Source organism: Camarhynchus parvulus, chromosome 1A, assembly GCF_901933205.1.
Source record: "Camarhynchus parvulus chromosome 1A, STF_HiC, whole genome shotgun sequence".
Taxonomy (NCBI): Eukaryota; Metazoa; Chordata; class Aves; order Passeriformes; family Thraupidae; genus Camarhynchus; species Camarhynchus parvulus.
The window spans coordinates 48,426,796-48,454,785 of record NC_044586.1 but is presented as its reverse complement, the minus strand read 5'-3'; the positions used below and the strand labels follow the sequence as shown (position 1 = coordinate 48,454,785).

Genomic DNA, 27,990 nt, shown 5'->3' with positions numbered 1-27,990 from the left:
AGCAGAACATGAAACAGGAGACGACATAGGGACACGTATGTTATCTCTGTAACATCTCCATTGGAAAGGCTCGTGGCCTGGTAAAGGCTCCAAACTCGCAAGGAATATTCGCAGCTGACAAAGACAGTCCCCTTCTCGCCGGTCAGCATTAGGTTCAGGCAAGTGCCTCCTCCTGGCCTGCCCCTTTGGGTTGCCGTGATGTTTTCTGCCCAGTTCCCATAACGGGCGCATTTCCCCGAAGCGGGGGGCGCGGGCGGCCATTGGCGGCCCGGGAGGTGTTTCCCGCCGCCGCCTCGCGGTTGGCTGCGGCGCGGGGCGGCGGCGCCGCCGGACCTCGGCCGGAGGAGGGGCCGGGGCCGCCCGGCCGTGCCGCCGCTGCCCCGGTGCCCGAGGTAGGTTCGCGCTGCCCGAGGTAGGTTCGCGCTGCCCGGCGCTCCGGGAGCCAGCGAGCGCTGCCCGCCGCCCTCCGCCCTGCCGCCCGCCCGCTCGCAGCGCTTCTCCCCCTGCCGCCGCCGCCCCTCTGCCTTGCCCTGCCGCTCCCCAGGGATTTTTTCCCGTCCGCGCGTCGCCCCTGCGGGCGGGAGGCCCCTCGCTGTGCTGCTGGGCACTGTCCCAGCCCCAGGGATGCTCGCGGGGATGTGACCCGCTCCCGGCAGGGACCAGCGCGGGGGCGGCCCCGCGGTCACTCGGCTGCTGGGGGGGCCGGGGAGGGTTCCCAGCGCTGCAGGCTCGGAATGCTGAAGATAGTTTCACTTTTACAACGGGATATGGATATCGCTGTGGCTGAACCTGAGCACACACAGGGAGGCATGCAGGCGAACTTGTGGCCTGCCAGAGGTCACCCGGCTGTTTGCTCTCTGCCCGGACACCGCGATCCCGGTGCACTCCCGCTGGAAGGCGTCGCTTCTCTCCTTGTGCAAGTCCTCTGTGTGAGGGAAATTTGCTGCCCTGCAGGCTTGGGTATGAGGTGCAGTGTTTTAGTACAAACTGCTCTCATCGTTAGGTTTTAGTGTGCAGAGACAGTGACATGGTGTGACAAGGCTTCCCGTTTTTTGAGAGGGATCATTATGTAATTTGAGAACCCTCTTAGCATGCTGAAGAGAAGCGTCAAAATACCTTCAAGTTCAGTACAGTAACCTTTGCTGGTGGACAAATGTAGTCGTGATAGGAAGACCGCACTTGGAGCTGTTGTAGATTACCGTGTGCTTCCCTTCGTGCTGTCCTGCGTGTGCTAGTCCCTCTGTTTCAGCAAGCCTGGAGTTAAACAGGACCTCTGAAGTCTTTAGGCATATAGAGATTTTACACGTTTGAGGCATGAGGACAAACAGGATTTTCCAGATGATTCAAATACAGAGATTCATTTATTATCAGTTAAAATTGCGTTGGAAACAAAGTTCACATTTTTGAAGCCTATCTCTCAGATTCACATCTTTTAATTGCCTATGTATCTGATGGCCTTAGGCTCCTGGATACTTGATGCTGGACCTGGCAGTGTCCCTGCAGAAATAAGCAGTGGCATGTAGGTTTCACTGGCAGTGAAGAGACCGAGATAGAAGACAAAGGGGTTTTTCTCTTCAGTGGGAATCTGTTCTAGTGAAGCCTTTCCATTTTGCAGAAAATTCATATTAGGGCAAAAACCTGTTGTTCCTGGTCACACGTATGCTCACTGCTACTCAGGAGTTAAGGTCTTGATCTTATCTTCCATTTTTGGCCTGTGTAAGCATTCGTTGTATACTTAGTGCTGGTCTTTTTTAATCAACTGCCTGCCATACAGCCTGTTTTCTGCTTACTTTTTGTGTGTTTGTTGGCTCTGACTGTTCTTAATGCAAGCTTTGATGGTCTTTGCCTGGTTTATCATGGCAAACGAATATAATTGGAAAATTTAAGTTTCCAGAATTCTTTTTAAGCCCTACAGTTAAAACTAGCTGCATAGAACACATTAAAACCCTTCCTTTAAGTAATCAAAACAATTACTGAAATTGAAAATTTGTCTCTAAAGACACCTCATCAGACCAAGATGCAACAAAATTCACTGAAATTGAATTAATGTCTCACAACAGCATGAAGAACTAGAGTATGAATAGTCTGGTTTGTGTTTTACAGCAGATGCTAAAGGAGACCAGAACTTTTGCACCAACAGTGTCTGAATCGTGTATGTACCTGTATTGTTTTATTACTTTGTCTTTGCTGCCATCAGGCTTTACCATGCTGCGAGCCTTTAGTCACACAAAGGGTAGGTGTGTGTTCCACCCCGCTAAGCGCTGGCATCACCGTAAGTCTGTGCTGGCCATCAGGAGGGAGGATGTCAATGCGTGGGAGAGAAGAGCACCTCTAGCACCAAAGCATGTTAAGGAGCTGACAAAGGTGGGATACAAGGTCTTGGTGCAGCCGTCAAACCGGAGAGCAATCCATGAAAAGGTAAGGTCCCATTTTGAGACAGAAGCAAAATCATAGTGCAGTTGTTAGCCATAGTGCAGGAAAAATAATATTCGAAGCCTATTCATGAGAAAACATATAAACCCCCCAGAAACTTGTAAATTTTGTTGCTAAATGAGGAGTTGTGCTAGTGGAAAGGAAAAGGAATAGTTTTTTTAGCCTTTTAATGTAATATTGGCACCATGGTGCGTTTTTGGAGTTTTTATTAATTCCGTGTCCTGTCATCACTCTCCCTAGAAGTTCTAGGTTCTCTTGAAGTACAAGCTTGGGAATTTCTTTAACATTGGTGTTTTTGTGTTCTGTTTGTGAGAAGGCAAGGACTCTAAAACACCCTGTATTTTTTAAAAGAGCAGGAAAGATGAATCTGGTGAATTCCACTCTTGCTTCAATCCTATTCCTCATGTGAAATGAGGAGAGAGTTTTTTTTCTTTACTGCTGTGAGCTTCAGGACAGAGAGCTTTTAGAATTTTTGTAGCAGCAGTAATACTCTGCTGTAAGATAACTGAGAAAACAGATGCAAATTGACACAAAAGTTGGGAATTAGTCATTACTTGCAGATACCACCTTTTAATTAAGACATGATGCTTTTTTCATCAAAGTGCAGATCATACTATTGCATTTCCTTAGAAATCTCTCATCAGCTTGGACTTGCACTTATACAGTTTTATAAAATTGCATGTCATCAGTCTTCATATTTTTGAATTTTTCATATTTCTCTAAACTTATTTCCGAGTATTTGAACATCTTACAAAGTGTTCATTGCTGCAATACTGGAGGATACTTCAAATTTAGTGAAAATTCCTTTTTTGTAATCTGTAAATGTAAGACTAAGTACTTTACTAACACATAATTATCATTTGGCCTCACTTAATAGGATAATAGCATGGTAATTCAATTTGATACTTGATACCTCTTTGTCAAAGAATTTTGTGAATGTATCACATGCAGTAACTTGTTTCTGCTTGGTCGAATTATTTATTTTTCCTCTGTTCTAGTTGCTAATATGCTGAGATCTGGATAAGAAAAAACACAGAAAAATCTCCTTTGATTTTTCTCTTTCATAGGAGTACGTCAAAGCAGGCGCCATTATTCAAGAAGATATTTCTGAGGCTTCACTGATAGTAGGTGTGAAGAGACCTCCAGAGGACAAATTAATCCCTAAAAAGAACTATGCCTTCTTCTCTCACACTATTAAAGCCCAAGAGGCAAACATGCCCCTTTTGGATGAGATTTTAAAACAGGTAAATTATGTCATATTGAAGATCATTGTCAATTAACATGGGATGGAAAATGAACTTAAGCCTTAAGTGTGATCAAGAGCTTGCTGCCTAGTACGGTTACTTCCAGCACACATGTGAACGAGGCTAATGAGGACAGTTTTCAGTATCCTTTCCTGAAACTGAGTATTTCTTGCTCAGAGAATCTTGTGTTTGCAGTGTCACTCTCTTCATGTGCATGAGGCAGGTAAGTTGTGAGCATTCTGTGCTCAAGGGAGGCTCTTTCTCTCTGAGCACGAAGAGTTGGGAAGTTACTGAGCTGGAGTGCACACTGGCCATTTCAGAGGAAGGCAGCCAGTTCATGCAGAAATGAGCAGCCTCTTGGCAGAGGATGTGAATGGGCCTGCAGCAGCTGGAGTGGCACATTGGGGAGCCCTGTGCAAAGAGGGCACGGGCAGTGCAGACACTTTCAAACAAGAATTCAGTGCTACTGTTATGTTTTTATTTTTATGCTTTATCTTGTTACCATATATAAACCTGTCAGGCTCTATCAACAAAGAATGACAAAGACATGTGAAAAGGTAGTTCCTGGGAGAGCAACCTGCCACTGACTGCATTCACTGAAAGTTTTAATACTCAGTTTGCTGTGTATTTTCAGGAAATTCGACTGTTTGACTATGAAAAAATGGTTGATCATAAAGGAATGCGAGTTGTGGCCTTTGGAAAGTGGGCTGGTGTAGCAGGTATAGTGTATAAAGTAAAGGCAGGCTTGCAACAAGTGACTTCCTGTAATACTTCTGGTTGTCTGTCCTTCCTGGAAGTTGAGGATTGCGATGTGTTTTTAACTGCATTTTGAATTCCTGCTTTTAACAGCTTTTTTCCATTCTGGTTTGTGCCTCCTACTTTCATGAGACGACATGTCAAGTAGTCATGTGGATTCCTGACAAATCTAATATTTTATGCTGTTGTCTTGAAGTCCTGTTTGTCCATTGAACTATCTGGAGCAGACTAAATATCAAGAGATCAACTGATTGGGCATTTGATAAAAAAAAGGCTGCTGTCATTCCCGAGAGCTTGAACCACATCTGTTTGTCACTGTTATGCATTTAATCTGATTCTTGTGTGGCATGGTTCTCATTTCTTTCTACTGAACTTTAACACTGTTTCTTCAGGAGACTCTTTTATTTCCTTCTTTTGGATCCGGTGATGTGGATACACCTCATAAAAGGATATCTGAATATTAAGTGTTGCCTAAATGCATAATGGGCCAAGAGCAAGTTTAAGGTCATGGACTGCTATTAATTTTCTCCTTCTCTGGTTTTATGTAGACTTTCTTTAGAAGTAAAGTATTAATATAAAAACATGGGGAAAATACCTGGGATGATTTGAGGCTTCAGTCAATCTCTGCAGTTTCTAACTGTGCATATTTGTAATTAAGACTGATGGACTGATGGACTAATTTTCCTTTTTTTTTTTTTTAACAACAGGAATGATCAACATTCTGCATGGATTGGGTTTGCGATTTTTAGCTCTGGGTCATCACACTCCCTTCATGGTAAGAGTATTTTTTATGTATTTTTCTTTAGCTAAATGAATTTTGGTGTCTGCTAGTTATCTGTATTTGAATATGGAGAATATCTTGATTGGTCTGTGCCTTTGATTTCAGCACATTGGGATGGCACATAACTACAGGAATAGCAGTCAGGCTGTGCAGGCAGTACGGGATGCCGGGTATGAAATCTCACTGGGACTGATGCCAAAGTCAGTGGGACCCTTAACATTTGTATTTACGGGCACTGGTAATGTTTCTAAGGTAAGAATTGTCTGCAAGATTAAATGCTGTATAATTGTTAATAGAAATTCTTGGCATTTGATCTCTATCTGGTTAAATGGGTTGATGGGTTCATTTTGTTTGCTTGAGCTTCACATTTTCTTTTGCCAGTAACAATTTTTAATACCGTGAACTAAGATGTTTAGTATGAGGTCATGCCTAACCAGGCTGGCATGCTAACTTCTTATCAATGAACACGGGTTAAATCTTACTGCTTTTCTCTCCTTTCCAACCTGCATGATTTCTCTCCCCCTCTCTCTCCACTGCTGGCTCTGTGCTCACAATGTAAATTAATGACTCCATTAAATATGGAGGAAAGAATTATTTTTTCCAACACCTGCTGAGTTTTTATGTCTGGATATCACTGACTTGGCTTACAAGTGCTTGACTTTAGGGCTGGTTTTTGTGACATAGGGAAAAGACTTAGCCCTGGTTTTGGCAACAATGATCAGTTAACAATGCTCCAGCTATAAAGCAAAATCGCTGCCTGCATAAATGTGTTTTTCTAGCCAAAAGATGATGTGTCTGAAAATCTTTCGGTTGTGATCACAGCTCGTTGGGGAAGTCATCTTGTAGTTCCTAGCCTTTTAAAACAGCCTGGTTGATGAGGAGTGGCTTCAGGAATTTTTCCTGAAGAGAAACTGCTCCTCAGAGTGGCAGCAAAACCATCTTGTGGCTGAGTTGAGGCTTCCCCACTCAGCCATTAGAAATAAGAACCAGGCACTGGATTGTGGTTTAGTAGTGGGAAATGATGTAAATTCCTTGCGCATAATGCCCAAGCTGCTTAGTTTTGGGTAAGCAGGAGTATGTGTGAAACAATGTGTACATCTCTGGAGCTGTTTTCTGGCAAGGCTGTCAAATTGTATGTGGCATTTTATATTTGTTTTCAAACACCAAGTGAGCAGTGTTACATTACATTTATGGTCTACTTATTCTAAATCCTACTTCGTGATTTCAGGGCGCTCAAGAAATGTTCAGTGCTCTCCCATGTGAGTTTGTGGAACCACATGAGTTAAAGGAAGTTTCCAGATCTGGAGGTATGCAGTGACAGTAGTGATTAAAAACACTGAAACCCTTTTTGTCCAAGTATAAGAGCTAATTTTTCTTTTTTACTTCAGACCTCAGGAAAGTCTATGGAACAGTGCTAAGTCGTCACCATCACCTTGTGAGGAAACATGATGGACTGTATGATCCAGTGGACTATGATAAACATCCAGAAAATTACATTTCTCGCTTTCACGTTGATGTGAGCATCTTTTCTGGTCTTTTATGAAGGGTTTTCTACAGAGTGCTTGTGCTTACTACACTTTTGCATATTCATTATTTGAGAGCATAAACCTAAAATTCTAGACCAGGTGCTTCTTCTTAAAGTACTAGGCGAAAACATCAGGCATCTGTAACTTTCTCTGCAGGTGGCACCCTACACAACTTGTTTAATTAATGGCATATACTGGGAACAAAATAGTCCTCGCTTGCTGAGCCGGCAGGACGCTCAGAAGCTGCTGGTGCCAGTTAAATCTGCTGCTGGTGCAGTGGATGGCTGTCCTGAATTACCACACAGGTAAGACACTCATTTCACTTGTAACAATTTTGCAACATGATGATTAACTTGTAAAGTTTGGTAGTGTCACCGCAGTAGGTAGTAAATTATTCTGCTTATTTTACATTTTTCCTGTGGCGTGTTTTACAGTGCCCCGTTGATTTCACTCTTGTTCTTTTGTGCTTTGCAGTCCTATTTTCACAGTTTGGAGTTTTTGAAAACATCACAGTAGAAATGATTAACAGGTATCAGTTGTCTTTTTGCAGAGGTAGTTCTGCCACTGATTTTCACACAGAATCCCATACAAACAGAAGTGTGGTATTTGGGAATGTACCTACAGCACCAGTATTGGTAGAAGTTTCTATGCCTGAGCAGAGTTCTAGGGAAAGTTCTTGCTACCCTGTCATTTGGCATGTACAAGTTCAATAACTGTTCCTTAGCACCTCTTATTTCTGCAGAAGGTACTGGAAATGTTTCACAGCCCTGAATAGCTTTAAGGATAGAATGTGGGGTGCTAATCAAGGGTTAGTCTCCTTTCAGTGGGGGTGGGAGCCACCCTTTCTCTAGTAGTCCTGTCATAGATTTGGGGAGGATGTGAAAATACATCCTAGTGAGGAGTCAGGTCTTTGTCTCTTCTCTGCCAGCTCTTGACACCTTTCTTTCTTTCACATGACAAATAAAGAGTTGAAGAGTTAACCTTCAGTGGAGCCAGAGGCTGTGCATTAGGCCAAGGAATGCTCCACCTGCACCTGCTATCAGTGAACTGGTAGAAGGCAGCTGCTTCTTTAGGCTTCCGTTTAGGATGGGAAATAAGTTTAATGCAGGACTGCACAGGCATGACCTGAGGGAATTGGTAGATGGGAAATGAATGGGAGGTGTTGGCTGCACATGGCATAGAGAGAAAATATAATGGGTGAATGGATTCTGCCAGTCTTTCCATGAAATTGGATGCTGTTGATAGGAATGCAAACCTGATGACTACAGCAGGGCCAAATTTCTATTATATTTCTGGATACCATTTTTTCTGTTTTGTTGACTTCTAAGTGGGTTGAGATGAAGAAGGCTACAAGTTGCATGGATCTTCTCGCATTTATCTCCTGTTCGCTTGTAACCTTTAATACCTGTGTTTCTTAGTAATTTGTATTATGCTCTCTTTGTATAATGCTGCCTTTTTATTTTAATTGCTTTAGACTTCTGGCCATATGTGACATTTCAGCGGATACTGGAGGATCTATAGAATTTATGACTGAATGTACAACAATTGACAGCCCATTTTGTATGTATGATGCTGACCAGCATATTACTCACGACAGGTAGGAGAGCCCTTTGTACTGTTTTCCATTGTAACTTGTGGAGTGAAACATTGTATTGAAAAAATCATGCAATTATAACCCTTCCGAAAGGTGATGCCTTTCAGGTACTAAGAGATAGTTTAGAAGAGCTGTTTTCTCTCTTTCAGTGTTGAAGGCTCGGGGATTCTGATGTGTTCCATTGACAATCTGCCAGCTCAGCTTCCTATAGAAGCAACAGAGTACTTTGGGGATATGCTTTTCCCTTATATTGAAGAGATGGTAAGAGCTTATGTGTCTTGACAAGAAGGTAAAAGGCTCAGATTTTGGTCTGCTTGCTTGTTGCTTTTGTGGTCTCCTGTATACATTTAAAAGGAATCTGCTGTAGAACATAACTGACTTTGTACTTCAAAAAAAGAAAAAAAGCTTTTGAAATCTTGAGGCAATCCTTTGAAAAGGAAGCATGTGAATGAGACATGAGTGACCTGGATGTCTTAGGGATTTGTCAAGAACACTTTCTGTAGGCAGAAAACAGGCTCTGGCAGGTAGTTAATTGCTTCTGGACCCTGCACCAGATGTAAACATCTGATTTTCTTGGGCTCTCAACAATCCCTTACAGTCAGACTGCTGTTTGAATTCTTGTATTTTCTTAAAAGTCAAGTGATGCTGATTGCAGCCAGAGGTATTTCAAATATACAAGATAATGGTATTTTTGCATGCATTTAAATGTTGCTCAAAATCTTAATGTTTTACTTTGAGAAATACTTTGTAATAAAATGACCTGATTTGAAATAACTTATCTCCACAGCTGGTATCAGAAGGCTCAGAACCTCTTGAAAAACAGAATTACTCGCCTGTTGTTCGAGGTGTAAGTTTTGCAATTTTGCACCCTTCTCGTCTTCCCCTGCTTTGAAATATACAGACACGTAAAGCCCTCAAAAACTGTTTCATATGTTTCCAGGCAGTGATTGCATCCAATGGCTCACTGACACCTAAGTATCAATATATCCAGAAACTGAGAGAGAGCAGGTAATGTAGGCTCTTAAAGTTTATTTGATTCAGGATTTAAAAATCCACCCTGTCTGCCTTCTGCCTCCCCTTTTACATTCATTTATTCTCATGTCTTGGTGGAATGCATCTATACTGCGCTGTATCTAAATGTCTTCTAGGTTGATGATCTTATTTCTTCATGCACATTGCCTAAATCATTAACATATGTTAGTAACTTATACTGAAGTTGAGAAAGTGGTCATTTTTCTCTGTCTTGCATTATGGAAACTATTTTACTGGAGGCAGAGAACAGCCACATGCTAGATTTACTCTATTACTCCTTGCCCTTTTGAAAAGGATGTAACATACAGTCATTTGAAAGGAATGGCTGAAAGCAAAAGGCTCTTGAATATTCCTTGAATCTAGTTACTTCTTGTATGGCTCAAGTGCTGTGCTGTGTAGCATTGTTCTGTGACTGGATGTATTGAGGAGACTCTGAGACTCTGAGACTTTTTGCTATATTCATCACCTACAGCTTCAGCTACCACTTCATCCCCACCCTGTCACAGCAGTTATGTGCCAGTGGTAGCCTAGAGTGAATTAAGCTAATAAAAGTATAAATAACCTGTCCATCCCTTCCATTCGCCTTGCCCCCTTACTATTAACGAATATCTATAGTTTGCACATGAAAAATGTTAATTTCACAGTAAGTGGGTTCATGTTCCTGGTCAGTGACAGCTACGCTGTACATCTTACAAAAATTTGAATTGGTCTGACCATAGGCACTGCATGCACCATGCGCTAAAAACAGTGTGTTGACTTTGACTTCTGCATCTCAAACCCCTCCAATTTTCTTTGGGACTTCTGGTTATGAACTTGTGCATGATGAATTATAGATGAATTTTTCACGCTAAGTAATGTGCTATTTGCCTCTCAGAGGCTTCAGCTCATAGTGATTTTTGTTATGTGCTCTTTGATGTTTGTGCCCTTCAAGAGGCTGTCTCAATAATAATTTTTTTTATTCCTCACACAGTGCAAGGGTATGGTATTTTTTTAGCTTCCTCCATAATCACTTGCATGATCTTTTGTGAACTACCATGTAGACTTCATTTCCAAGGGTGGTTTTTTTGGGTAGATTTTTGATATTTCTGCAGATCTGTGTGCTGCATGTGATGTTCCTTTGTTCAGTGGTGTTGTTCACTTAGCTGTCAGAAAAGCAGGACCTGCAAACAATACCATCCTTTATTTTGCAAACTTCAGAGGTGATGCAAGTGAAACAAGGGGTTTTACTGCTTAGGGTGTGATGGTTTAGATAGGCCCTATAGGAATTATGTGGCTTGTTTCTGCTCTAGAAAAGTATTATGCTACATCTAGTTTAGTTTCTCAGGGTTCTATTTAGACTAATTGCTGACAGTCCTTCAAGTCTGTGAACGTTTCAGATGTAGGACAGCCAGACTGTATGAGCTGAACTGTCTTGGGTGCCATTAGATTTACCAAACAAACTCATCTACATCTTTGCATCCTTACTTGCTTCTTAGCTCTTACTGGTTTCTTACCCACAGCTGTAAAGGCACATCACATTAACAATGTAGATGTTACTTGTAACTGAATTATTAAAACTCATTTATAGAGAGTAGGCGTAATCTGGGGCTGTGTAGATTCTGTTCTCATGCTTGATGGGTCATTTGGCAGCTCATGTTTTTGCCTGTCCTACAGTAAACATGCTGTATTTGATCCACTTCATTCTATACACTAGAAAATTTTCAGTAAAAATGATAAGTTGGATTGCAAAATCCAGCTTGCCCTCTTATAAGAACTTCTCCTTCATCAACACTCCAAGCTACCTACCACTTGAGTTCCCTAAAGCATATTCTTTGGGTCTGCAATATAAAAGGATATCATGGGCTTAGGAGAATTTCTGTTAATGTATTAAATAATGATTTAACATTTTTTTAGAAAAATCAAATCTGTAAAACTTTTATGAAGGTCAAAATTTACAGTAGTCTGTAGTAATAATTTAGGTAAGAGAGTTGATACGTTGGTACATACCATTCAGATTTAATTATCTGAAAAGAATGACTTTTAAAAAAGGCTCTGAAATAGGAGGAAAGGAGAATGGAGCATCTGAAATTTTGGAGAGTAATTCAAGCTTTACAGTACCAATACAGTAAGCTGGAATGTGCTTCAGACATATGATATAGATGTGTTTGGCATTGATTTAACTCTCTTCTCTCACAGTAGTTTTTCGATGGTATTATTTAAGGCCTTGTGCCCCTAAATATGGTTAGATACTTCCTGCCATGCTTTAGGTTGGGCAATAGTGCTCTGGTTTGTCTTGCTATTAGGTGTTGCTCTGGCAGACTTCTACATCATCTATCATTGTTATGGCCATTTTTGAAATTAAAAAACACAACCAAAATACTGACTTCTGGCTGTCATGAGAAGCCTCAAAAACATCTGAACCAAATATTATTTAGTAGACATATGGTTGGTCCTCTTCTAAGGTCAGCAGGTTTCAGCAGAGTGGACATTATCTTGTCAGCTACGGGTCAGGATTCTTTCTGAGGCATAATCTGCAGTGCTGGTATAAACTTAATGGACAAAGGGGAAACTGAGGATCTTGCTTATATGCTTATGAAGATTCCCATGAGACTGTATCTTTGGAAGTCTGACCTGTTGTTGAAATTTATTTTCAGGGTATGGGATAAGAAAAGCCAAACCTCAATCTCCAATAATTAGATTAAACAGTAGGGCAGTGAACAACTTTCTTCAAAAATAAGAAGTGCTTTAAGAATTTTTCTTTTGCTATGTAGTCATATGTTAGACAGTTTCACAATCCTGATTTTACAACTTAATGCAAATTTAACCTAAAAAGAAAACTAATTATAAACAGCCAAAATGTGTGCTCCTGCTATGATTTATGAGTTTCTGAGAGCACATTTAAACAACTTCTGAGTGCATTACTCTGTTGACAGAAAGAAATGCAAAATCTGATGTGAGTACATCATATATTGAAAGTCAACAGGAAATCTACTTAAGTTTATTTATGAGAGTAGTAGTAGTTAGGTTGAAACACTGTGATGGTTTCCAAATCTGAGTCCTTGTCTGCAATAATGATTTCTTGGTTGGGCATTAACTTTTATTTGACTTTTATTGACTATCATGTTCCTGTGATGGACTAATATGAACCTAGTATAATTTACACAAAACACTCTTTCACCAGCATGATTTTGTGTCCTTTAACAGTTACTGTGATGTAAAGGGAGCAAGGCAGAGCCTGGAATCCCTTTCTGACAGCCCAGCATGATGTTGGTGGCCGTCAGGTTATCAGGTTACAGTAATTTGGCCATGGGGAAAAATGCAACTGAGCAAAGTTTTGATGAACAGCTAGAAGAAATCAGAGAAGCAGTGGGAATGTTGATGGATTTGATCATGTTTATGTTAGAGGAATGGAACTAGAAGTTATGCAGCAGAAGAATGGGAGCAGCACTAGATAGTCCTGGATTGGGGAGCTAGGAACTTGACTCTTGGTCTGAATAGAGCTCGTGGTTTGTAGACTTACTGAAACATGCTTCTTCTGTTAACCTGGGCAGATTACAGTTTCCTTCTGTGTAATTTTTAATTTTGCCTGTAACACCTTCTAGGGAACAGGCTCAGTCACTGAAGATGAGTGGTGAGAAGAGAGTTTTATTGCTCGGATCTGGCTATGTTTCTGGCCCTGTGCTTGAATATCTCACTAGAGATTCCAACATTGGCATTACAGTTGGTATGTAAGAATTTTTTTTATTACAGTATTATGTCTTATTGAAGCATGTGGCAGAACCCTTCTCATAAATAATAAATGGATGTGGTTTTGGGAAGAGATAAAGGAAATCTTTGTTATTATGCACAGCAGAAAAGGATTTTGTAGCTTTGTGAGCATTTTGAATTTAAAGAATTGATTTGAAAATGACATAGCCATGTTAGAAGTTAACTGTTTGCATGTGTAACCTGTAGGGAAATTGGAAGTATTTTTCCTTCTAATCCACTTTGGGCTCAGGATTGGTTTTGTAGATAGTCAGTCACTTTGTTGGTCTTTGGCTGTGTTTTCAGCCTCACACAACAAGAATATGAAAATGTTTTTATAGACATCTGTATGAGTTATGTAACTGCTTTTCTTAAGACTAGTGTCTTGATGGTAAAACTTCAGACCCTGACTTTCCCATGAGCACCAAATGCCTACTTGTTTATTCCTCTGTTTTGGTTCTATAATATTAACATACAAAACATTGGTTTTATCATATTAGCATGTTCCAGGCTGGGCATCTCAATAATCCTTTTCTGTACCCTTAATGATGACTTTAGCCTGATTCTGGGACTTCAGATTTAAAAGTCAGGCTCTATTGCCTTATTGCCTGAAAGATACTTTGCTGGCAAGTGGTTTCCCTTAGAACTTACAGTTTTATTGCTGTTGATGGTTGTTGTTATTGCATTGATTTTTTTTTTGGTCATGCTATTTTCATACTTGGCTCTTGGCTGCTTTTTCTCCCCTTCATGGAGATAGCCATAGTACTTTTAACCCCTGGGAAAAGATTTACTGGGAGGAAGAGGGGAAATCTAGGAAAGCTGCACCCTTGTTATGAGCACTGCCTGAGGTGGTGAAGAGGGAAGGATTACAGCAATGTGCAGTGCCCATCCCCTTGTCACTAGAGGCTGCATCCACTCCCTGCAGTGCAGTAGCAGGAAGGGAAACCAGGTGAACTGGAAGATCTGTTTTGCCAGGCACTGAACAAACATAGCCTCTTATCTGGGTAGCTTAAAAACATGCAGTTTCTACAGCACACATGCACAAAAATAGCACAGAAGGAAAGGGGCATGAAGATATTATTGTTTAATATTTTGACAGCAGGCAAGTAGGTGCAGAAAACAAAATGCACATCCGAGTGCCATGTTTGGTTTCGTACTGTTAGGCTACACCACTGGGAAACCTTCATGTAATCAAATTTTTTTTAGTTTGAATTTGTGGATGATTTTGCCTAGCTCTTTTCCCTCAGCACAATTTGATTTGTAGGATATAGAGAAACACCTGGTAATGTTTATTTCCCACTGACTATGGAAAGGCCATAAGGGAATAAGGCCCTAACTCAGAGGCACAGATGTTTTTAATTCTCCATTACCTTGTGCCCTTCCTGCTGCCTTCTTTGGCCGTTCCTTTTTTCTGGCTGTATTCTCTGGTTTGTGGCTGGCAGCATGGTGAGCTGGGAAAGGAAATTAGTCGGATGTAGGAAATACTGGTTGTGTTACTGTCATTCTCTTTTTCAGTTCTGCTTTCCTTATAATGGTAAGTGCTGATGCCTTTTAATTCCCCAGGAGCTTGTGGCCCATGTGCTATCTTCTTTGGCCACTGCTTTTTTGTTCTCTCTGGCTTATGCTGGCAGCATGGTGAGCTGGATGGGAAACCAGTCAGAGGTGGCAAATACTGGTGGTGTTAGTGTGGATCTCTTTCAGTTCTGCTTTCTTTATTAAGTAGTTAAGTAGTTAAGTGAAGGCAGACAGAGACTGGGTTTATCCCATTTAGTTATAATATGGTATTTGGGATTGGGAGGACTAAGCCATACGTAAATATTAAAAGTAGTCAGTTTGAACCTTTTGCTCACACTTGACCTAAGCTGAAGCTTATTGTTTCTATCTTTGTCATTTTTAAAATTGTGATTGATGTGAATTAGTTTTTGCTTTAAGCTGTTAAACTGTTCTTGACTGTAAACAGGAATTCTGTTGAAGTGTGTTGAAAGAGTTTCAAAATATTTCTTTTTAAACATGTGGAATGAGGGATCGAGTAAGTTTTTCTGAACATGTTTGTTTACTAAATGTCTGATTTTTCTTCAACTGTTAGTGAAGGAAAACATGCATGCAAATGTTTCTCTTTGGGAAATATGGCACAATTATACATGGGTGTGCTTTAGACTTAGCTTCATCTATAGGTAATGTTTTATTGTTTTACTTTTAAAACAGTATCTGTCATGAAGGAGCAACTTGAACAACTGACAAAGAAGTACAGAAATGTTACTCCAGTTCATGTGGATGTCCTTAAGCATGAGGAAAAGCTGTCCTCTTTGGTGAAAAACCACAACCTTGTGATCAGGTTAGATTTCTGTGTAAAACATGAAAGACTCAACACTAAGTCATACTGCTTCTTTCCCCTAGTTGCTTGACCTAAATCAACACATAAACTTTTTTTTTAATGGCCAAGATTTGGGGTCATATTTGTGCATGTAAGTAGTTGTAACTGGCTGCTGCCTTCTGATGTAGCAGGGCATCAGAACTTTAAAAGGAGTTTTGATTTCTTCAGAAGTGTTCACCAGTTAGGGGGATTTCCTTGTTAATGTGAAGGCCAGTTGCATCCACAAGCTTATGTGTTTCTGGGATCAAATTTTCATGTTCACAAGAGGAGGCAAAATTCTGGCATCTTGGTAATTTCTTCTGAATATCCCATTAAAAAAGAACTCATTCCAGATATTGATACAGGGAAGGAACTTCATTGTCCTTGCCATTTTGTTTCTTTTGCCACAGCTGTCATGACTGTTGCTTCTGTTCCATGTAGAGTGTGCTTCTCACAAAGTAGTTCACCAAGATCTTTGTAATGCAAGCTTTCTCAAGGACAGTTTTGCATCTTCTAAACCTCCAGCATGCATGTTTAGAAGATGTCTTTGGACGGAGGTCAGTGGTTTGTGGTTCACAGAGAAGTGTGATGCTCTTTCAAGAATGACTTCCCTATTGTCCAATGCCCTGTTCTGAGTGCATACAACAATGCTGTCCTGATAGGGTACTGTTTCACCTTCATTGGTATGGAACTGCTCAGGGCAAGGCCGGTGTGACTGTTTTATTGAGCTATTACTTGAGCTCTTTCGTAGGCATTCAAAAAACATTTGAGTGTCTTTCCAGTGACAGGATAAGTAACTGGTTGAATTTTGATGTTGCATGATTCTCCTTCCTTTGTAGTTTGCTGCCTTATTCAGCACATCCTTTTGTTGCTAAGAAATGTATTGACAACAAAGTGAACTTGGTGACAGCCAGCTACTTAACACCAGCCATGAAAGAACTTCAGGAGAGGTAGGTGTGGAAGTAGCATCTCCTGGTGTTGGCTTCCTTCTTTAGTGCATTATCTGAATATTTTGCAGTCTGTTACACCTGCAACGCTTGTTGTGAATTACTGCTTTCTGAATTCTTTCTGCTTCTTTCTGCGATAGACAACCAAGTAACTTTCCAAAGGGTGCATGTTGCAATGAGTGCATACCCCAACCTGGTTAGACTAATGCTCTAAGTAATGGAATGTATTTTTCTGCCTGTATCATCCTATTTCATGTTAATGTGCCTTTTCCTCTTCCCTCAGACCTGTTAAGATGTTTGAGCTGGGCTGATATTCAAGCTGAGTAGCTGTGCTGTCATGTTCTACCAGCAAGCTTGTTCGTCATCCTTTGCCTTCCCGTAATAAAAACTCATTTCTTGGTTTATTTTATCTACAGTAATCTCTTCCTTCATGCTCTTCTTTTGGATACGCCCACTGTATAATTTTCAAACTGGTGACAACTCTAACTAATGACAACTGTTGTTGTCCTACTTAGTATATGCTTGGAAGTTGTTATGAGCATGAAGCTTAATCTAGGTGCTCCTCTGAGTCACAGTATTGGAAAATCTGAAGTGCATTCAAGTGAAGAATGCTGTACATGCTGTGTCTTTACAAAAGATAAAACAGGAAAAACTAGACTGGTAGAGAATCAGTGTTGCAGAAAGTGAGGGATATTTAGGGGCCTCTCCTACCATTCTTATTGAGAACATAGCATGTGCTCAGGAAAAAAAAAAAAGGCACTTCTTGTTTGTCAAAAGACAAACTGATTTTGAAAATAAAATAAATCCTCAGTTTCTGGTGATATGTGAACTCTGGGACTGTAGGCAACTATCAGGAAAAAAAACCCCAAATACTTGTAATTTTGGAAAGCAGGCATTTTAGTCTCTCTTCCTTGTAGGAGCTTCTTTAGGACAATTATGACTAGCTTTGTGTTGCTCTCTGCATTACTACCTTCCTGCATTATAGCACTGTCCAGGAGATTGTGGGATATGGAATAGCTGGTAGAAAATTCTTTTTCCACTAGCACCTAGATGCAGAGAAGTAAGAGAAAAAAAGGTTAGAAGACTCTTAGATGGTTGTCACTTTTCAGGATTTTATATCTGCTTTTGTTTCTTTATTCCCACAAGCTGCAGACAGAGCCCAGAATTTACTGTGTTGGGGAAGGTTTACTGGGCAGATTGGACAGATTTATGGAATAAAAGGCCAGTAATAGTGAATATTCTGATGGCTCTGTGTTTCTGTTATTTTTAGTGTAGAAGCTGCTGGTATTACAGTTGTCAGTGAAATGGGCTTGGATCCTGGTCTTGATCACATGCTGGCCATGGAATGTATTGACAAGGCGAAAGAAGTTGGTGCTACGGTAAGGTTAGCGGGGACTGCGTAGCTCTGCCAAGATTATATTTGTAAAGTTGTTCTTTTAACACCATGCAGGTTTTGAGCTTGTCACTTATGTGTAACAGACTCTGGACATTTTACTTTTTTTGATGCTTTGACTTTCATAGCTACTAATTCACATGGTGAGACTATCAGCTAAAATGGCCCGGCCCCAATGTATCTTTTCTTCTCCCTTGCAGGCAGTGCCTGCAGTTTTCCCCTCCCCACTGTAGATCCTTCTCATCTAACCCATTTGGGCAAAACCAGAAATTTTAAGAACTGATGGGTATATCTCTATGCATCCTGATCTATTTTCTTTTCACTGTTTCTTTCCTGTGGATAAATCTGACAGGTTATATCGTACACTTCTTTCTGCGGTGGCCTACCAGCTCCAGAGCACTCTGACAATCCTCTGAGGTACAAGTTCAGCTGGAGTCCACAAGGAGTGTTGCTGAATACAGTTCAGTCTGCTACGTATTTAAAAGATGGAGAGGTGAAGTAATGGGAAAAATTTCATTTAAAACCAGACAAAAACTGTGGTATTTGGCTAAGGAAGGAACTGGGACTTGTAAGGTGCTGTGCTTACTTTCAAGCCAGTTGCCTAAGCCAGTTGCATAAGTCACTTAGGACTATGTTTGGAGCATGATGATACCTAGCTGTTGCTAGCTTAATACTTACTATGTGGAAACTGGTTGCTAGGAAGGAATTTATTCTAAAGACAAAAGCAATGGATTGGAGTTGAGTTTTCTAGATTCAACTTCCATTCCTGTTGGATGTTGCTTTTGCTATTTAATTGCCCTGTCTTTGGTCCTGTGAAACAAAGGTGAGAATGCTTGTCTTGATAAATCAAATAGCTTCATTTTGTGCTTGCACAATGCATGGTAGAACGCTTGATTCCTTTCTCTTTTGGTGCAATGTGTAATACCAGTAACCCACTGAGTGGGTTTTGTGAAATACTTTTTGGTCTGTTTTATAGAAGCTCTGTTCTGCTGTTTGTGCAGGAGTCATTAGACTTAACCTTACAAATGTCACTGCTTCTGTTTTGTGTAAACATTGTAATTGATTTGTGCAAAGCTATTGCAAGCCATTATCACATTTCTGCTTTCCAGCACTATCTATTTCCACTGTCACTTGCTCAGAGTAGTTACTGCAATTGTCAAGGAGACTGCCTTGTATAACCACTGTAAAGTTTAGCTAGTTACCTAAAACTCTTTGATCTGCAAAACTTAGAAATATTTTGAAATATAATCTTTTATGTTTTATGACATTTTGGTGCTCTACTGTTTTTATGGAAGTAAGAAAGGAGAAATGCAGGGATTGTATGTTGGATCATTATTTAAAAAGCAATGAAGTATAAGTTTCAGATGAAAAGGGTTCTTGGAAAATGTTGAAATATTTCTATTTCTGATCTGGTTCACCCATTGCTAGGAAAAATTAGATCATGCATATGAATGAGTCATTATGCCAGCCCTAGATGAGCTTGTCAGTAAATTCTGCAATTTTCCTCCTTGCCTCTAAATACTTATGTTTTTGACAATTGTGTAGGATTCTTTCACACGCCTGTCTTGCCTGGCAAACACAACAGTATCTTTTGGCATTGCTGCAGGCTTCACTGCTTGAGTATTTCTTCTATAAGTAAACCTTGTCCCTTTGCTCAGAAGTCAGAAAACGAGTTTGTAGTGATGCTGCATAGCAGATCTGGGCTTTAGCTGCTTGAAGGAAACAGGATTCAGGGCTGTGGTTGGGAAGAGAGTGGTAAGAGAACTAGTCACCTGTTTTGGGGGTTTCTTTTTGTTTTCCTTGTGCTTTGTAGCTTCAAGTAAAGACACACATGGGCAGTAATTTTATATCCATGTGATATCACTTGATTTATTTTAATATTGAAAAAAAAGGAACAAACATCCATAATTTTGTTTATATCTGGTTTCTCTCCCATATAAAAAACACCAAACAAAACCTAAGGAAGATAATAAATTATTTGACTAAAAAGCAGAGAGCTCTTGGGTAGAATCTCCCATCACACGGGTGCAGTAAGAGACATGCTCCAAAATGGCATTAATGTAAGTGAAATGGGAACCTGCCATTTTAGTATAAGTGCAGCAGGAACTAACTATGTGTGTGAGAAGAACATGGCTTGTTTTAGCTCTTTGATGGCTGACACAATGCATGCTCTTCCTGCACCAGGTATGATTAAATGGCTTGGGCAACTGCTTTATTTAGATTGGGCCTTTGCTTGCACTTGAATGCCAAACTTGTTTTTCCTGCTTTTGAGCATACTTTATCTTTTCTGTTCTAAAATAAGTTGAATACAACTGCACAAAAATAATATTTGCTGTTCTTTCACAAACTTTAGATTATCAATATTCCACCTGGAGGAGCGTTACTGGATTCTGTTACTCCAATGGATTTTTTCCCAGGATTAAACCTTGAAGGTTTTCCTAACAGAGACAGTACAAAATATGCAGAGCCATATGGTATTCAGACAGCTCGTACTTTACTGAGAGGCACCTTAAGATACAAAGTAAGTTGTTGGTGTTATTATTAGTAATTATTGTTTTCCTCAAGAGATGAATGTTGTAATTTCATTAAAAATGCATATTTAAGCCTTTTATAGGTTTGCACTTGCTGTTTATGAGCTCCCCGTTATCTCAGTTGAGAGACAACTGAAAGCAGTTATCTTTTTTTTTTTAATGTAGCTTTCCCTGGTGTATTTAACAGGTATTTGTTGCAAAATGGAAAAATAGTTTTATTTGTTTTAGACAGTTGGTTAGTTGTCTTGCATAGTCTGTGTTTCCTCTTTTTATTCTGGCTCTGTATCTGGTGTCAGATCAATAGAAGATTTAAAGAAATTAAATGATTCCATTTTCTTATATTCCCATGAAAAACATAATGTAAAAATCTTACAGAAAATTATGATTTTCCATCAGTCTGAGAAGTTTTTCATTAAGTAACTGGAAATGTTAAATTTGAGAAGCTTTATAATTTTGGTCAGCTAAGAAAAATGTTGAGAGATAAATGTGTTTCCCTTCTAACTGATCTAGTATTTTCCTTTAGATGTCCAAAGCAGAATCAAAGTGTTTTGATGTTTTTCTGTCAGATTTTCTTTTTCTTTATTTTTTTCAGTCAATATACAGTAAGAAGGAATAAACCTAGAACCATATTGAAGGTTTGAAAAAGCTTTTATGGATGTTGTATTATGTCTGTTAAAGTTTATGCTAGGGTTTAAGTTCTTGTTATTTGTCCATAGCCTGAGGAAGTTGTATGTCCTTTTTGTCTTAATTCCCCTGTTGCAATACAACAGGATTTTTTCTGTATTTCTGGGAGGGAAGCTTGCTTAGCTAAAGGCATGGAAGAAGAAGGAAGGCCAATATGGAGGAAAAGGGTTATAAATTGCAATAGCCCTCTTTCTGTCAGTCTAGATACAATCTCTTTTTCAGAAGAGATTGTAAAAATATGTGGGAGGTGTCTATCTCATAATGGAATCCTAATATGACAATATCTATTCCATTTGGTGCTTGGTAAGACTTTCTTCTTTTGTATGGGCTAGCATAAGGAACTGCAAAGGTGTCAGGGTGACATGCCAGGTGGATGTCGGTGTGCTGCAAGAATGCTGTTCCTGTGGTTAGTGGTGTTCCCTTAACCCCCACAGCAGGGCCAGCACTTTGGGCTGGGGTGGTGTTGGTAGGGTTTGGGGAAGGGTTTCCATACCTCTGCCTGCACAGGGTGCTGAGCAGGACAGAAGTTAGTGTTGGCCCTTTGCACGTGCTGCTGTGCTGCAGAGCAGAAGCCAATCTGTTCACTGAGGAGCCAATCATCTCCTAAAAGTGCCTTTTAGAGGTTAACTTTAGATAGCTAATGGAGTCAGATTAAAAAGGTGTCACACAGAAGGATCTCACTGCAAGGCCATCTGAGCTGATAAACTGGTGCTCCTAATAAGTGACTCCTAATTTAATTAGTCTTCTTTCAGGGTGCTTTATTTCCTCCATTCTGCTTTTTTTGTGTTTCTAGTCACTTGCACGTAAGTGCTCTCAGGTATTCAGCAGCTGTGTGGGAATGTTAATGGGATACAAACAGAAGTAAGCAGAAATCAGTCCAGACTTCTTTTATTGTGCAGCCTACTGCAACCTTTGCAGTTCCTTTTAAACCATTCTACTGCTTTGTCTGTCTGATATTCCTGAAGATGAGAAATAAGCACACAGGATTCTTACCTTTAAAAGCAGCCTCAGTGATGTTCACAGAATCCCAGTGGTGTGAGCTGGGTGAGCAGAGTTCAGCATTGTGCTCCGTGTATTCAGCAGTTTATCAGCTGGCTGATACAACCCCTCAGTGATGGGCTGGGATTTCAACCAGTGCTGGCCAGCTGAGCCCTTTGATCTCAGTGACCAATGGTACTTGCCATTGAAGTATTGATGACAGAATAAGCCATTAAAAAAAGTATTGAAAAGTGGGGAAGGGTGGAGAGGGGCTGGGAAAGACACTGCTCTGTGGCAGTAACCTCACTGACAGCAGGTTATTGTGGCTGGCTTCCCAGGGAATATTTATGGTTATGTCTATCACTGCATTCAAACCAAGGAGAAATACCTCAGTTTCAAGCGATTAATATATTTAATGATGTTATTCTTTTATTTCAGGGATACTCCAGAGCCATGGGGGGCTTTGTAAAACTAGGATTAATTAACCCAGATCCTTATCCTTTGCTAAGCTCAACTACGCCACCTCTAACCTGGGTGAGTTACTCTGCTTCCTCTGCCTTCTTTCCTCTGGTTTATTGATGGTTTTCTTATTGCTAAACTTGGGTGTACTTAGCAATGTGAAACTTCTATTGCATCCTGATGTCTGGTTTTTTTTTTTTCTTGGAAATTAGGAAAACTTCCTTCAGCAGGAATGGAATAAGGTGCTGGAACAGGTTCCCTGATAGATTCTGGGGTGTCTGACATTGGAGGCTTTCAGGCCTCAGCGAGGCAAAGCCATGGCCATATTTTTATGAATTGTCTTATGTTTTTTGTTAGTCACAGTCTAGTCCTCAGTGCTCTGAGTTTTCAGTGTCCATTTTGTTACTGGCTCATGATTGTCAGTGTAAAAGTATTTTTCAGGGCGTCAAGAAGTAAGAGATTGCATAAACGGGTATATTAATTTTTTTTCTACTGAAATTCTGTACAAGCATTTTTTAGATCTTCTGTTATGCAGCTTTTCTGTCTTGATTTTGGGTGCCTTACTTCATCTTTATCTCAGCCAAGACATGACTGTGATGTGCTGCTGTTACATTTGACAGTCAGCATTTTTGTTGTCTCTGTAGAGACAGGGTATTTCCTATTTCAGTATGGGGTGGAAAGAGCAGAAGAATGTCTTGAGTGTTCTCAGAACCAAAAAAGCAGAAGGCAAAGAGGCCACAGTCTTGCTTGTCTCTGACTAACATATAGTATTGGGAAGATGAGCAACCTCCAGGAATTTTTGGGTGGCCATATGGGAATTACATTTTTTTTGTTTATTTTTTAAAATTATTTTCTTTAATTTTGTGAAAATTTTTAGAGATAATTTTAGAATTGATAGTTTCAAGTTTTCTTTGCAAAGATGGCTGGAATTTCCAGTTTTTCTAGCCTCAGTGAATAAGTATACAGCATTATGTAATCTGTAAAAATAACTATAAACTCATTATTCTCACTGCAAACATTTAGCTATGTTTTTACATCTTTATCTACTCTGTCAGGGAAGTAGAAGAGAAAGGCTAACATGAGCTTGTAGACTCTGCAGTTCTTCCTTATTTCATATCTTGCTCATAGTTCTTTTTATCATCCACATTGCTGTGAATGAAGCAAGCAATAATTAGCATCTAGGTGGCACAAAATGGCATTCAGATATGCGCAAGTATCATGAGAAATCTCTTCGGTAACACTCACAGGATTTTGCCAGAGCTTTGTTCATCTTATAGGTCTCTTTCCTTCCTTTTGAAAGGGACATTCTCCACTTCTACACCAACTGAAAAATATCCTATCTCTAAATTTTCACTCTGTCAGTCTCCAGGTGGCTTCTCTTTCATCCTAATATTCTCCTAGTTTTCTTTCTTTATGCAGGTTTTTATGTTCTTTCTTTGCTGCCAGAGGAAGGGATAAGACTGAAATATGGGGGGAAGCAGTGGAGAGGTGGGGTACAAAGACTTTTAGGAAAAGATAAACCTTATTTTCTCCTGTTGTTATTAAAATTCTCAAACTTTCTCACTTTCCCAGTTCACATAAGCTGACTTCTCTGAAGTCCTGGATTTTAACTGATCTTAGTAGAGTAATTGGTTCTCAAAACCTTCATTGAGATGGAGTGGGAACAGCTGTCAGACCTTCATGAACCTTTTGTTTTCAAACAGAAAGAGCTCATGTGCAAACTGGTTGGAATCAAGTCACCTGCTGAGCACCATGTTCTTAAAGAAGCTGTATTTAGCAAACTGGACAAGGACAAAAGTCAGCTGGAAGCAGTGGAATGGTAAAATGTTCCAATGATTTTGAAAGTTTAAAAATTAAAAAAAAGAAATGTTTGCAATTCTAGGCATTTTGGTTCATGTTAACACTGTTAAACTGGTATGCTGAACAACTGGAAATTAAAAAAATGAGATGAAACTGCTGATAGGCAATGATGTAAGACTTCCTCATTTCTTCTGCCAGGTTAGGTTTACTGGGAGATGAACTGGTTCCAGCAGCAGATTCCATTGTAGGGGCTCTTGCAAAGCACATGGAGATGAAGCTGCCCTTGGGTATGTGAAAACTTCTTTTTCATGGATTTGAATGGAACAAGGCAATATCTTTTATTAGCCTTAATTGGATTAGTTTGCTCACCTTCATTAATAAACCTTCATGATAGGGTTTTTAATGTATTGTGATGTTCCCTACCTCCCCAGTTTATCCTTTTCTTTTCCTGCTACACTTTTAGTTTGATATTAGTGTTCTGTCCTCCTCTGTTGCCTTCAGTCACTTCCCTGACATGCATGCTGTGTATGTGTAGTGCCTGGCTACTCAGGAACCTCATCTTGATGTGACTGAAATACAAGTAATGGATAGTTTGTGTGCTTTTCTCTTAGGCACTGGAGAGAGAGATATGATTGTTATGAGAAGTGAAATAGGTCTCAGGCATCCTTCTGGCCATTTGGAAGACAAGTTTATTGATCTGGTTGTCTATGGGGATAACAAAGGATATTCTGCAATGGCTAAAACAGTAGGATACCCCGCAGCTATAGCTGCTAAAATGGTTCTAGATGGTAAGTGCCTATTCCAACTTCAGTAACAGTATTTCAGTCCTCTTTATCTTCCTGCCTGTAGAAAGTAAATATACAGTGTCTCTTAAGTACATTTATGTGTATTTTTTTAAATTTGTCAGATGCTTCCTGTCTTCTTTACAGGGATTTTTAATCTGCATGTTTGGATATTCAGACATTCAGTGACAACTCCTAATTTACTGCTTAATCCACAAAGATTTTTAAGTAATTTAATATTAAATGTTACACTAGTATAGACAAAACCTTTAGCATGATAAATTATAATTGATTATGTGACAGGGCTGAATGACTCAGCAGCTCCCTGCACCTTGATCTGGCTGTGTCCAGCACAGCAACCCCCGCACAAACCCCTCTGTGAAGCTACCAAAGCTTTCTCAAATAAACCTGGTAGAGGACTAACACTGTTTTTTTAATGCCTTTATTTCAGGTGAAATAACTGCCAAAGGCATGGTCATACCTTTGACAAAGAACGTTTATGGGCCAATACTTGAACGCATTCAGGCAGAAGGCATTATGTACAGTACTCGCAGCATTATCAAACAGTAACTGAAAGCAGTGATTTAATCAGGTTTTGGCTTTTTTTGGTTCCCCCACCTCCCCTTTTAGAATCTCAGTTTGGACCAGCTAAAGGCAGCACTGGCCATAGGCAAATATCAGGCAAATATTGCCTTCTGTAAAACCTGCTAGCAGGCTTTATGTAGAAACTGTCAACACTCACAGTTTGTGATATTTTCCTCTTAAAATTGTTAAGCTTTCATGTACATGTTTCAGCATTAATCAGATCTTTCCTTATATCTTTTCTAAAATATCTCAGAAGGTTTTTGTTTTTTGTTATTAGAGTTTATCTTATAAGTTTATAGGGTTATTATTGCGACAAATTTAAGCTGAAAGAAAAATCTATTAGTGGATTATTTTGTAGTGAAAAAGTCTGGGTAATGAACTCCATTGATGAAATTTAATTATTCATGTGGTAAAAATTATTTTTCAGAAAAATGGAGATGGACATGATACTTAAGTTTTAAGTCTGGTTGTCCCTTTCACTTTAGCAGTATTCATGAATGTTTTCACAATAACAATATGCAAAAAATAGTTTAGAAATTCTGCACTACTAGCAAATAAGATCCTGCTAAATCTTGAAAATGTTCAGTTCTTAAATATTTGAAACCTAGATCTTAATATTTTTAATCACTTATAATGAATGTAAATTTAAATTAATTGGAGGAGGAAGAAAATTTAAAGCAGGCTTCCCCCCATACCCTTTCTTGTTACAGAGTGGAAGCTGGTTGCAATATATTGAAATACCTGCTGTTACGTGTTGCCTTGTGCTGTGGAGAGAGCACATTAACATTTAGCTCTGCAGCTACGAAGGGCAATCTGAAATACAACACACTTACTGTGCTTAGAAGATGCTCCAAATGACGTGTTTACTCTTCCCACTTACACCGTGTGCCTCATCCAAGTTCTGTTACAAAGGGAATACATTGTGTAGTATATGCAACTTTGAAATGCATTAGGTTTAGAGGTTTAAATCGCCACTTTTTGAGTTAGCTCCTGTTCTTCTGCTAGCCTGGTTTTGAAGTGTTCACTTGGGAACCTATGCCTCCTACTCAGTACTGTGTCACTTTAGCCTGATGGAGTTTGCCAGCTCATTTGCTGCTGAGAGCTGTGCTGTCACATGTGTCAGCTCTGCTCTAGCTGCAGTTTAGCCACATCAGTCCACAACTGAACTTTAGCCCAAGTGCAGCTTCTCCTTAACATAGTACCAGTTGCATCCTTTTGTTTCAGGCCTGCTTCTCTGGCTTTTGCTTGGGGATTTCTGCACCACCTTGCAACTCTAAGCATGGCTTAGACTTCACCAGTCAGGTCTGTGAGGTGTAATGCTGTGGGCAGGTTGTATTTGCACTGGTACCTGTGCACCTGCCTAGAGCTTCCCTTTTCTAAAGCTGAATACTGATGCAGGAAGCTGTCTGCTTTCAGCTTTGCTCACAAATGCACTTTGCTGATGAACGCCTTTTCCTTCCTGAGAACCAATGCTGTAATCACAGTTCCAAGAGGCTGGAATTCCAGGTGTTGTTTTGCATGGTAGGAAAAGCAGTCATAATAATAATTCAATTTTGAATCTTCAGGTTTTGCTGCTCAGGATTTGGATTTTCTCTGTGCAGATGCAATGAAGTAGCAGCTGCTAGGGAGTAAGGTGAAAGGAGCCAAAGGGAGGAGGGAGAATGAAAGGCAGGTGTTCCTGTGAAAGAGAAGGACTTTTTCTATGGAGCCAATGCTTTTTTAATGTAGTATCAAATTTGGATTCTGTTACAGTTCCATGCATATATCACACAAAATCCTGTCTCCACCAAGTTCTTTTGCTTCCCATTGACCTTACAGGCTGTTAGTCTGTTGTCTGGCTAGTGGATGCAGCCGGGGTAGGGATGGAGCCTGTAATGTTCTGCTCTCTGCTGCCTCCTCCTTCTCCAGGTAGATTAATGGCCTACAACTAAGGGTTAAGTTGTACTTGTACCTGCTGGTCCCTTCCAGTCCAGTACTTGGTGAGACCAGGATTTTACTTGAGAATTCTGTCCCCACCTTGGCCCACAAATACGCAACCACAGAGTTGTTCCTCTGTATATATGCATGCACCATACTTGCTTTTCTGCCTTGGAAATGCAGTATGGGATGAAAATCAGATTTTTTTACAAATATCTAATATTTTTGGAGCATTAAAGAATGAGAGCTGCAGTGTTTTCATCAAGAAACACTGCTACTATTTTTGAAACATTTTATATTGGAATATATTCCTAATTCTCAGTGCAATGTTGCATTTTGTTTTCTATGTTTAGACTCAAATGAATTTGTTGCTCATCTTTTTGTATGAAGATTATACTTCTCACTTCTCTTGGCATATTACTGGAAAGATAATTGTATCTTATACATGAGATTGCTTGAAAAATAAATCTGA

The 27,990-nt window shown here is 39.9% G+C and overlaps 1 protein-coding gene across 4 annotated transcripts; it reads left to right on the top strand.

The window, feature by feature from the left end:
• AASS (aminoadipate-semialdehyde synthase) lies at positions 1-27,990 on the top strand. 4 transcript variants are annotated; one of them, XM_030960350.1, is made up of 24 exons: positions 1-158; positions 2,198-2,418; positions 3,501-3,677; positions 4,312-4,396; positions 5,141-5,208; positions 5,320-5,466; positions 6,443-6,521; positions 6,603-6,730; positions 6,897-7,045; positions 8,215-8,337; positions 8,484-8,595; positions 9,122-9,181; positions 9,275-9,342; positions 12,948-13,069; positions 15,295-15,424; positions 16,282-16,392; positions 17,660-17,768; positions 18,135-18,275; positions 20,136-20,303; positions 22,414-22,509; positions 24,138-24,253; positions 24,433-24,521; positions 24,846-25,022; positions 25,468-27,990. In XM_030960350.1, the coding sequence occupies exons 2-24, from the start codon at positions 2,206-2,208 to the stop codon at positions 25,584-25,586; spliced, it is 2,787 nt and encodes a 928-aa protein (XP_030816210.1). In that variant the 5' UTR covers positions 1-158; positions 2,198-2,205; the 3' UTR covers positions 25,587-27,990. The 4 variants fall into 4 exon arrangements, with proteins under 4 accessions (XP_030816210.1, XP_030816212.1, XP_030816213.1 ...); XM_030960352.1 differs by lacking the exon at positions 1-158 and adding an exon at positions 342-392; XM_030960353.1 differs by lacking the exon at positions 1-158 and adding an exon at positions 344-412.

Excerpts from the sequence above, each read along its gene's own strand:
- AASS (XM_030960349.1), top strand. The coding sequence starts at position 2,077 with ATGAATAGTCTGGTTTGTGTTTTACAGCAGATGCTAAAGGAGACCAGA. Across the intron at positions 16,393-17,659 it reads ATGAAAGAACTTCAGGAGAG|TGTAGAAGCTGCTGGTATTA; the intron begins GTAGGTGTGGAA and ends TGTTATTTTTAG. Across the intron at positions 25,023-25,467 it reads TGCTAAAATGGTTCTAGATG|GTGAAATAACTGCCAAAGGC; the intron begins GTAAGTGCCTAT and ends CCTTTATTTCAG.